At 33.2% G+C, this 11,597-nt stretch overlaps 1 protein-coding gene across 1 annotated transcript in view; it reads right to left on the reverse strand.

Annotated features, from left to right (window-relative positions):
- Window positions 1-9,458, reverse strand: part of LOC138325344 (R-spondin-2-like) — a 41,339-nt gene extending 31,881 nt beyond the window's left edge. Inside the window, exon 1 of the mRNA XM_069270934.1 lies at window positions 8,231-9,458. Within this exon, the coding sequence (XP_069127035.1) occupies window positions 8,231-8,318 (88 nt within the window). The 5' untranslated portion in view covers window positions 8,319-9,458. The remainder of the gene's footprint in view (window positions 1-8,230) is intronic.
- Window positions 9,459-11,597: the final 2,139 nt, after the last annotated feature.

Consider the following 11,597-nt stretch of genomic DNA (forward strand, 5'->3'; position numbering starts at 1 on the left):
TCATGTAGTCGAAGTAGGATTTCCGAAACACGTGACATACTAGTGTCATCGTAATAGAATACAATCACTTGCAATTAAGGATTGAATCTTGCTTCGGTCGATTTCATGAGGTGATGAATTGAGTTCCTCTTAAAATAAAATGAATAAACTGCGAACCCTTGTATTTCAATTCAAGCGTAATTTTTTTTCCATTTTATTAAAACATTTTGCGAGTATCTCTGGATCTGGGTTTGTACAAGTCTACAACGAGAAACGTAAGAAAATAGTCCACCATTAGAGTACAACTAATTAAAATAGATAGCGGAAATATTTCAATTTGCCATATAGTTATTTAGAAACTATAATCTTATCAGTGTGATCCATATGAAGATTCAGAATATCTTCTCGCGTAAAAACTCAAGTTCATGAGCAAATGAAAGAGAGTTTATAACAAGTAAGTAGTTTTATTGAGTCCAACTTCAGTCAAAATTGATATATCATTCCTCAATTTTAGAAAAGACTGGAAAAATTGTAGTTCTGCATACGGTAAGTGGTTATAACAAGAGATTTTATAAACACTTGTTATTATGTATTCGGTCATGACGCTATCTATTTTCAAGAAGTTTTCGACTACAAACAACAATCAATTAATCATAAAGAGAGAAAGAAATGTTTAATAAAAGGGATTTAAAAAAAATCCTGCACATGCGGCCTATTTACGATAGACTAATCAAGACGATGTCGTATTATTGTAGAAAGGTGTATTCTACATTCAGGAAACGATAATAACAAAAATTGTCCGTATCATTACAACGTTTGATCAGACGCTCTTCATTACATGTTATGTCAAACACTCGAGTGAACTCGGAGTGTCGAGATATCAATGGTAGAAGATGGCCAGGAATAAAGGGACAGACTCTCGGATTGAGGAAAATAGAATACCTGAACTATTGACTTTGTATCCAAGTACAAAGCTTGTTATAGTTCAGAACTATAGCTACTCTCGGTCCGCTATATACAAATCCTCATAATCACGGGCTTGGATTTAGATATTTTCCGTCCGACTAAATACAGAAAATTGTGTCAGCAAGTGGAAGAGCAATATCTGTCACCAGCGATACAAATGAATAAGTCAAGACTGTGAATTGGTATCTTTCAATCATAAGTCATGTGTCTACGATTTTTAAAACAACCCAGTCAATATGCGAGAACATTACTTTTTGCACATGTACATAAGAAGATATTTATAAATGAATATTACACCGTTGAAATATTTTTGTTGTTGTCTTTTTGGTTCATTAAATCTTGTAATGAAAGTCATTCTAATCCACGATAAACACTAAATGATAGTATATGTATGGATAAAAACATTGTCATTGAATAATTAAGATTGATCACATATAAGTTCAAGGCGGTGTAACTCCGTGTAATGGTTCTGTGTTCGATACTGTTCAACAATGTCTAAATAAGGTGTAAAAGTAATCTGTAATGTAAAGGTATCAAATGCAGCAGCTCTAAATCCATTGTATATATTTTAGACAAAGTCTTTTTTATCATCTTCACAAGTAAAAGCACACCACTAATGTTTGCGTAAACTGGAAACAAAGTTTTCAGTATATGTTTTTTTCGGTATATCAAAATAATTTGAGCTAATGTTAAATAAATTCTTATGGTATCACATTGGTGTAAACAGTATTTACAAAATAGAATAAACAGAAATGATTTTCAACTCTATTAGATACACGACAAAGAGTATGTGTGCTTGTGTATGAAAATGTCTTCATGAAACTTAAAAACGATTTCTTGAGCCCCACACAAAGCTTGGTATGACTGACCTAACACGTAAAATGTATTTTAAAACCGAAAGGTTTATGTGCTCTTTAGAAAAACAATTAGTCCGTGTTGTATTTCATGTTCATTTAAAGCTATCATACCCCACGCTGTTGATAGAATTCATATCAATTTGTCAGATATAACAATGGCTTTGAAATCTAAAGACCATCGACCTGCTATAAATATTAGTATAGAGGACCGTACTCACTCCCTCAATGCTAAATGTCTTTTTAAAAGAAAATGTTGCAGATTTAATTCAAATAAACCATTTTCCACTCAGGGGATATATGGTAGGGTATATTTAACACACGCCGCTTTAATACACAAACAGATAGGAGGGCAATTTTCTGTGTTACTCTTTCAGAGTCCTAAAATATTCATCAAGTTTCGTTGCAAGGACAGCCATCGTAAAACGGTCCCTATATCCCGGCAATTATAAATTGAGCTATTAGAAAGCTTAGTGCTTTTAAATCTCCAGGTGTTAGTTTTTTTTATTTGTATAGAAAATATGAAGGTTCTTTACTAAATTACAGTCGCCCTTGCTATGAGGAAGACACTCATGATGTTCTTTAACTCTAGTGAAAACTAGACTAAGTGTATATGTTGATTACTTTTATGTTGACATTTTTCCGAACAGCTATTCCCTTTTGATGTCAATGTACTTTTATAAGATTACTCAAAGTCTTTGTAAAAAATAGTCATAACCGATAGTCTTCGGTACGCAGATTAGGGCGAAACATTTACTTTAATTACATCTAATTGGTTATGGTTACAGAAATAAAACCCGAATTAAAACTTTGCTATTATATAAAGTCTGACTTTTGTGTTAATTAATATCTATTGGTATATGTGTGTTATTAATTTTTGTAGATTTGGTAAATCACATAGGGGATATTCTTGATGAATACCAGTTATATTTCATCGAGTGGGGTGAACACATTGATAGTATTGACGAGGGCGACGCACGAATACAAACTATAAAAGTTTATACTTAACGAGATGAAATATAACTGTTATTCATCAAGAAACAATGAAGATGCTATTCAGTACATTTTCACGACTCTGTCTACATTAGGCCTTCTGATACTAGTACGTGTATTTCAAACAACTACAATGCCTATTTGCTCCCCTTTAATTATTCCCGCTTACTAAATTGGTTCCACGTATACAATGTATACCCCTTTATGCTACAACCATTAAAAATGAAAAATTACAAATGAGATATTATATTTTTGGTTTGATATTTCAAAACATGTATTCCCGCAAACACGATATTTTCACTGTAAATACTGTGTTTCGATTGATCATTATTGGGTGAAAATATCAAAACTGACATTTTACCCGTTGAAAAATACCACTTATACGTATGTGTATTTCCAACTTAAGTCCGTATATTTAACTCTGAAAATGTAATAAATTGCTTTATTTCCTTTTGATTTTTTTTTTCAATCAGACAATCAAATATTTGTACCTTTACAAGTGTTTGTATTTTACAAAATGATGGGAAAACCACTATGAAACAAGAAGTAAATGTTCTTGCATTTTAGCACGCCATCAAAGCGTATATCATTGCGGTATATCATAAACAAATCAATAAGCGCTCCACGTCAGTTTTTATTATTTTTATCTTATATTATTGTTATCGATATACGGAATTGTTCAAATGAAGTTATTTCGAATAGAAATACGAAGGTGAGACTTTATAGCAAGCATATACACTTCCTATATACAGATGTTTTTCCTAATTTTATGTGGTTAATGGATATAGTTTGGCAAATATTTGCGTTTCGATGCAGAATTAATAATGATAATATAATCATGAATATTGAATATAATTTATGAATAAATATAATTTATATAAAATCGCAAATTCAACTGAAATCGGTTCATAAAACCCCTGAAACCACTACTTATTATAAAAGGAAGTCAATTGTCTTTTACAAATATAAACTAAATAAACAAAGGTATAGTCCACATTAAAATAACATTAAACAAGACAATAGTAAACATCCGGATATGAACATGCAAATAAGGCCTTTATCGAAATCAAATCTGGGTGATAGTGTTTATACCGACAATCATCGTTATGCAGGTGTGAGAGAGGCACACCTGTGTGAAAACTGTCGGAAGGTGAGTTGGCCGATCGTGAAGTAGAAGGCATAGACATGCCTAAAGCAGTTCGCTACAACCACAATGACAGATATCGGATCACTATATACATATATATATATAATAGTAGCAGAATAAAACTAGACAGTAAAAGTATCTTACAGTTTAATGTAATTTTCTACAGAAGTAAACAAATGTCTAGCAAATAAATAAAAGACTAGCAATGTCCGGAAGTAGAATTTTAATCGCTGACAACGTCGACGTCGTTTTTGAAATTATTCCAGATGGACTGACTAAAACTAGTAAAATTAATCAATTATATGTAGTGTAAAAATAAACTAAACAACAAACAAACAAAATAAAAAACTAAAACAATTATATCAGTAGTAGCTAGTGTAATTTTCTATATTCTTAAAAAAATTATTGACATGATTTTAAGCTGACTGGTCGGATTGCTGCTATCATATAACCTTCATATTCATAAAACATTGAATTGATTCAAAAATAGTTCAATTTGGCTTGTAACAAGCATTTTTCTTGGCTTAAAAGTTACTTTATAAAATATTTTTAGGAAAAGATGGCGAAGCCGTTTGTAACATCGCTTCGGATTGACTGAGATAACGGCGTAATGATTTCATAGACAAAAAAGTCCCAAAATGATTTTTAAATATTAAAGAGACTATTTTTCTTAATAAGTAAATTGAATTATAAAGATTGATTTGAATAGATTTTTATGTTATGGAGATACATTGTATAACACAAAAATCTTAGTGTACTCTAAATAAACCTCGAATAGTCCACTCAGATTATTAAGTTATATCTCCATAACATATAAATTTATTTGAGTTAATCCTAAATTACAGATGACGCGCTTTCAGAGGACGATGTCGATGACGACTGCGACGATTATGCAGTTTAGAATATGATAGCTAAAATAATTATCATAGTTTATTTAATACATTCACCTACACAATACACAATTCCATATATTACGTTGATTTATTTGTTCGTGGTAACAAACTATTATTGCAATTTGAAATGTCAATAGCCGTACAATTCACGGAAACTGCCAACAATTTTGTTGTGAATATGTCCTGATGACAGAAATTATAATCATCAGAGTAACATTTTATATCTATTTAACAGTATTTGCATGATTTTTTATAATTAAGTGATCTAATTAAATCTAAAAATACATATACATATCATTAATGATTATTTCCCTCCACGATTTGTTCATTTTGAGAAAGTTAATTTCTTATACTGTCCATGTCTTTAACAGGAAGTCAGCAAGTCATAACATATTGTCGATAAGAAATTTTCGACAAAACGTTCGCCCCGAGACATTCAAATGTTTGATCGAAAAGAGGAGATAGCAGGCACTAAACAGAGGTGAAAATGCCTTCCGGAAAAACATTCACAAACAATAAAATCTCATAAAACTCACAGGTATAAAACTCAGGTGTGTTGTGTATATCTGTAAACAGCTTTCGATTTTATTATAAACATTACAATTATACCATGAAAACCATAACAATAAAATAGAAAATATCTAATTCGATGACCTTGTAATTAGCTTTGGAAAAACGGATGCAAGTTTTGTTTGTCAATTCATCAAATTGGTTCTTTTGTGTACAAACCATTAAGCACATGTTATTTTGAGCTTGTACTTGTCTTTTAAGACTAGATTAGGTTTTGAATACATATTCTTCACATCTTCCAAGATGAGTTCTTCTGATCATGAACGCTTATTCAGCTAACGTATTAATACAACTACGTATATGCATTCGAGCACCGCCTTCATCACATTAATGTTAGAAAGGTTTTGATCATACAAATTGCAATTTACATTTCTCACTGTAAGGTGTTTAATTAGCGCAGCATCCCCTACCTAATGGGTGAGCTAAGGGCAGTCTATGTAATCCGTACCCTGACATTATCTACAGGGTACACGGCCAACCCATCTGTATTTAAATGATGTAAGGTTAGTCATTCAATTGGAGGGGTAATTGAAAATGGGTTTTCGTTTGGGCCTACCTTCCAACATGAGAAATGTTACAAGGATGTGTTTGATATAGGGGTAGACGCCCACTTCTATTCTGTCCAGTATTTCTACTACATCAAAGGACCAGTGAGTTACCTATGTACGCACTACCGACAAATAAATCTATATCATACACTGCTGATTATGGTAGAGCAACTCCAGTGCATCCTGTCTTATCCTAATGAACGTATGGTAGGTTTGACGGACCAATATTTGTATAGCATTATTACAGCAAGCGTTCGGTGTCCTTTCATCATTAACAGACTAGGATAAGATGCCTCCAGATAAGAACAGGTAATATCATTAAGAAACCATGCTAATGCTCATTTTCACAACATCTCTGTGGTAAAACCATTAACTTCACCTCGGAGGATTTGTTAGATTTGATTTTATCGTCATCAAAACGAGCTCCATCAGAACAAGTGCTGAGTCTAGATGGGTGCATGATTACATTTAAGAGAAACCACGTGTTGTAGACAATGGAGGAGTTTTATTCCCAAGGTTAGACAAAATATAATGTGCAGCTTTACGAGGATTTGTACTTAGTATGATATATAGAAAGCAGTTATTGTATTTGTATTAAATACTCGTGAAGTCTGAATGAATGCAAATGTTTCTATTAAATGGTGATTTAGTTTCGGAATTATTAACACGTGTAAACGAAATTATGTACAAATGGAAAGGCTTTGTGAAAAAAAAAAATTAATTGCAAGGCAATATCCCGGAAGCAAATAAGGAAACATAAGACAATATTTATTTATATAAGAATAACAAGAGCAACTGGGAAACCTCCTTTATGGGACATATTCATTTCACGCATCAATAGGACTACTGTCATTCTTAATACAGTTTCCTTTATAAATAATTTTGATGAATAATTACCTGACAGTAGATTGACTCGTTTTTAGGGGGATATATGTTTTGAATTAAACGACTGTACGCCTGTGCAATGATAGGCTTAAGAGTCATTAGTAAATATGGTTAATTATTAGTGATCTTTTATAAAACCATCTCGATTTGAGGATACATTTCATTACACATACGTCTCGAAATGTAAATCGGGTAATTTGACAGCATGATGGCATGTATAAATGGCAAAACATGTAAAACAACGTTTATTAGTACTCACAGTTACTAAGTATGTTTTAGACTTATCCTAAGGTCGTTAACTCTATACGTACACTGTACAGGTTAAATTCATATTTAATAACAAATAACAAAGATATAACCTATAAAGTATTAGAGCAGATAAAAGTGGCTGAGTTTTCTGAACGCAGAAAAATAAATCAAAGGAAAACCGGAAAACTAATTAAGTCATTACTAAAGTGATACAAATATTAACTAAGACTGTACGCAGATATTGATAAAACAATACAAAAATTGAAAAAAATGAGAGTGATTATAGATAATGTAAAATAAAACACAGGTAAGATAGAAATGATAATGATGCATATAAAAGCAAAGAGTCGGCTAACAGTATAATTTTAGCAAGGAGTCGGCAAACATTATATAGTCAAAGCAAAGAGCCGTTGACTGCATAGTAATAGCAAGGTAACAGTATGGTTATAGCAAAGGGCCGGTTAACAGTATAGTTACAGCAAAGAACCGATTAACAGTATTGTTACAGCAAAGAATCGGTTAACAGTATGGTTACAGGAAGGGGCCGGTTAGCAGTATGGTTATAGCAAAGGGCCGGTTAACAGTATAGTTACAGCAAAGAACCGATTAACAGTATTGTTACAGCAAAGAGCCGGTTAACAGTACTAGCATTGTTACAGCAAAGAGTCGGTTAACAGTATGGTTACAGCAAAGAGCCGGTTTACAGTATGGTTACAGCAAGAAGCCGGTTAACAGTATTGTTACAACAAAGAACCGGTTAACAGTATAGTTACAGCAAAGAAAAGGTTAACAGTATATTATAGCAATGAGTCAGTTAACAGTATGATAATAGCAGAAACTCTTTTATCATTAAAACATTAAGTAAATCTGCGGTACATTAACATTGGAAAGCTGTTATAAAGTTAATAAAAGCTACAAGGAATAATAGACAGTTACAATGTATACCTTACACAATGTAAGTGTAACAATAAATACATAATTTTTAAAATTTCATAAAATATATCAGTAAAAAAACACAACTTGACACAAACTTGTGACAAAGATAGCGGCATTTCATAGCATAAATACAGCTAACAGATATTAATATTCTCACCTGTACCAGAGAGTATCGGGATAATTGTTTACAGGTGTGACTTATGAACTTACTTCGTTTGAGTCGATCCTCCGCTGTGACGATCCTTACAGAGAGTTTACATACCATAAGATGAAAAGTTACTAGAATCCACAAAAACATGGTACATTATTTTTGGCGATGTAAAACGCTACGTTGGTAGAGAAGACAAAGTACTTAGAGTCCTTTTCCTATCCCTCCAATACTTCAATCCATAGAATGGCACTTTTTGAGCTAATCCAGCCAATAATCCTAACCCATATTGGTAATCTATAAATCCCATCATTAAAGTCGGACATGTATACTATACATCGTGAGCACAGTTTGATGCTGCTCAGTCGACAGGGAACCTTGGACAGCGGTCGACTTTTTTATGTTTGGTAGTGCGCCAGTTACTGTCTCCTCCCCTTGTACACCGCGTGACTCTCCACGCGGCCAGACATAGATTACTTGGTAACACACACACACACTCAGTCGACGGGAGGGGGCTGTATCCCACCGCTCTCATCATCATAGTCATAGTCTTGTTAACACGTTTGGGGGAGTCCATTCAAGGTTTCTACCGTCAATCATCATACTACTACATATTGTAGCTAGTAGTTAGACTTATCGGAACTAGTTCTCTGTTGTTTAGGCATAACATCTGTATATGTATGCGTAGAGAAACTTGTGTTCTTTAAAGTATTTCATTATATCAACTTTGGTAAAAATATCATATACAATCGTTCTTGTATTGAAATAAAGATGTAATATGATTTCGAAAATTCAGTGTGTCTAGAAGAATATGCAAAACGCTCAAACGGTAGGTCTCGAATGTCAACCGAGATTATTAAGTAACTATATATTATATTGGCCCACCCATGGGTATTCAAAGACATATTTGGGCCGAGGTTGCCGAGTGGTAAAGATGTCCCGACATAGCACCACAAGCCCTTCACCTCTGAGTTGAAGTTCGAATCCCATGTGGGGCAGTTGTCGTTTACTGACTGCTAGGCGGTGTTTTTTCTCCGGGTACTCTGGGATTTCCTCAACTAACCAAAACCAAACTAAATCACTGAGACATCTGGTGAGTGATTAGGAAGGACACAGGTGTTTACCGTATGTCTTTGCGTGATTAACATGCTAATGATGAATGAAAAAAATCCCGGTAGCCTTGGAAATCACTAGCGAGCACTTGGGCACGTTTATCAGGAAAGTGGACGTGATTACACGTGCGGTAACGCGAACATCGATGTCAGCATTCATATAAGTCAAAACACATTCTCTTCCGCTATATACTGGTAACCTATATCAGTTATGTATGTGTACTGTCTAGTCATATTTATGCTTGATAATGAAATACAATTATTTCAATGAATATGTAGACTATTTGTATTAGTATTTGATTCAACATTACTAGCATTTTGAGTACGGAAACAACAAAATTACATTTAAATATCGTTGGTGTACTTTATTGTGTATCGCTACCATTTTATACAATTACTTTGTGCATTGATATACCATTGATACCAATTTTACACTACACTTCAGATTTCAATTAATTGGGATAACATGCTTCAAGATATTGATAATTAACCCTCGAAATTGGTTTAAAGGCCGATCTCCAGCTATAGTTATGTGTGCTGTTTCGTACCAGACTCGATATCTAAATCATCAGACACGTCAGTTCCTACCGTCCAAGGCCAGTTTTAAGATCAATTGAAAATATCAGTTTCTCCGCCCCTCACCGAGAGATAGAAATAAAATGGAAACACTACATAGGCCTTTATCTATCTGGCCGGGATGTTCAGTAGAGTTGAGAGGGGCGTGACCCACCGTACCATAGAATCAACCACCTTAACCCCTATTCATGGTACGTTATCAATAAAACCCACCCTAGTGCAAGTTTTGTAAAGTTCCTTTCGCCAAAAGGGATTTGTAGGGTTAATGCCAATTTGTATCATGTTTTGCCTTATTCAACTGTTGACCATGGCACAAGAAAAAAATGGGCTGTCCTTTAGAATTTATCGTATCCGCGCTAGCACAGAAATTATATTTATTACATTTTTTCACCGTGAAATATAAGACTCTTTCATATATGTATATGAATGATAGTGATTCATGTATTCTACCCAAGGGTCACAAATGTTTTAAAACAAGAAGCTCATACACTGTCTCTCGATGTTTTATTACAATTTCCACAACGGAAATATCGACGTTGTAATACATTTCGTTTTAAAGTATAAAATCTAACGATGCTGACTACTGTCCTAATATGAATTTATTAAATATACCATTTCCTAGGATAGGTATGTAGGTGGTTTCCGGAGTATCCGAAAATCGACACGTATACCATCCGAGCTTTACACCCTAACTGTCCTGGGATAGGTTTCATGCCGATATCAATAAATAACACAATTACGAATAGTAATATCAAAAGTAATATGAATTGAACATAGTATTTTAGTACAATATTACTATGTTATTATGTTACATAATAAAAGGATTTAGCAAAAAGCTCGTAATTTAAATTCTAAAATAATAATAAATAAAAAATAATGTGAATAAAGTTCTAATAAGCTCTGTTTTTCTTTTCATGAAATCTCTTATGAAACAATTTTCAATATTGACCAATGTGGAATTTTTGTAACATCAAAGTTTCCACCCCACTCGATGACCAGGGATATCCTATATTAATACACTGTATTTCACATGAGGATGCTGCAATCCAAAAGTCCTTGATTCAGTGTGCGGAGGGCTTCTTATGCGAGTTATTTGTGGAAACATTTCATGTTCATTATATTATAACATAAAGAATATCCTACTACAAAAATGTCATATAGAGGGAGTATATATATTTAAATATGTGCTTTGGGAGAAGGTTGAGTAATGAAAGGTATTCAGACGACAATATGAAAAGTGAAGGTACTCTACAATTAAAATGATCATTCAGGCTTACTGAAAGAACTGTAAAACACGATCCCCTTAGCTGAGTCATTATCTTCAATATATTCTACGGGCTATGTTTGTCAAACATATAATTATTTGCACTGAATGCCTACATGGTGCACCAAGAAGCTTAATTAATATTTTTTTTCTTCAAATTTCGTACACAAATTAAAATCAGTATTGTATTGTACATAGGGGAATTTGAACATGTATAACTTACCCCATGGCTCGGTATATTGTCGCCAGATGAAATAATCATTACATAACCACTTCTTGGGTAAAAGGTGTCAGGTAATCCAGATTGCTAAAAAAGGTATAAAATTCATACATTTACCGAAAAACATGTTTAGTTGAGAAAATTTGCGTTAAACTTTCAACGGTAAATATGATAATTAATGACAATTGACAACGAAATCACTCTTTCCACAATCATAAAATACTATAGAAGGTCTTGGTATCGTGTGTGGGATTACC

The sequence above is a fragment of the Argopecten irradians genome, chromosome 6, assembly GCF_041381155.1.
Source record: "Argopecten irradians isolate NY chromosome 6, Ai_NY, whole genome shotgun sequence".
Taxonomy (NCBI): Eukaryota; Metazoa; Mollusca; class Bivalvia; order Pectinida; family Pectinidae; genus Argopecten; species Argopecten irradians.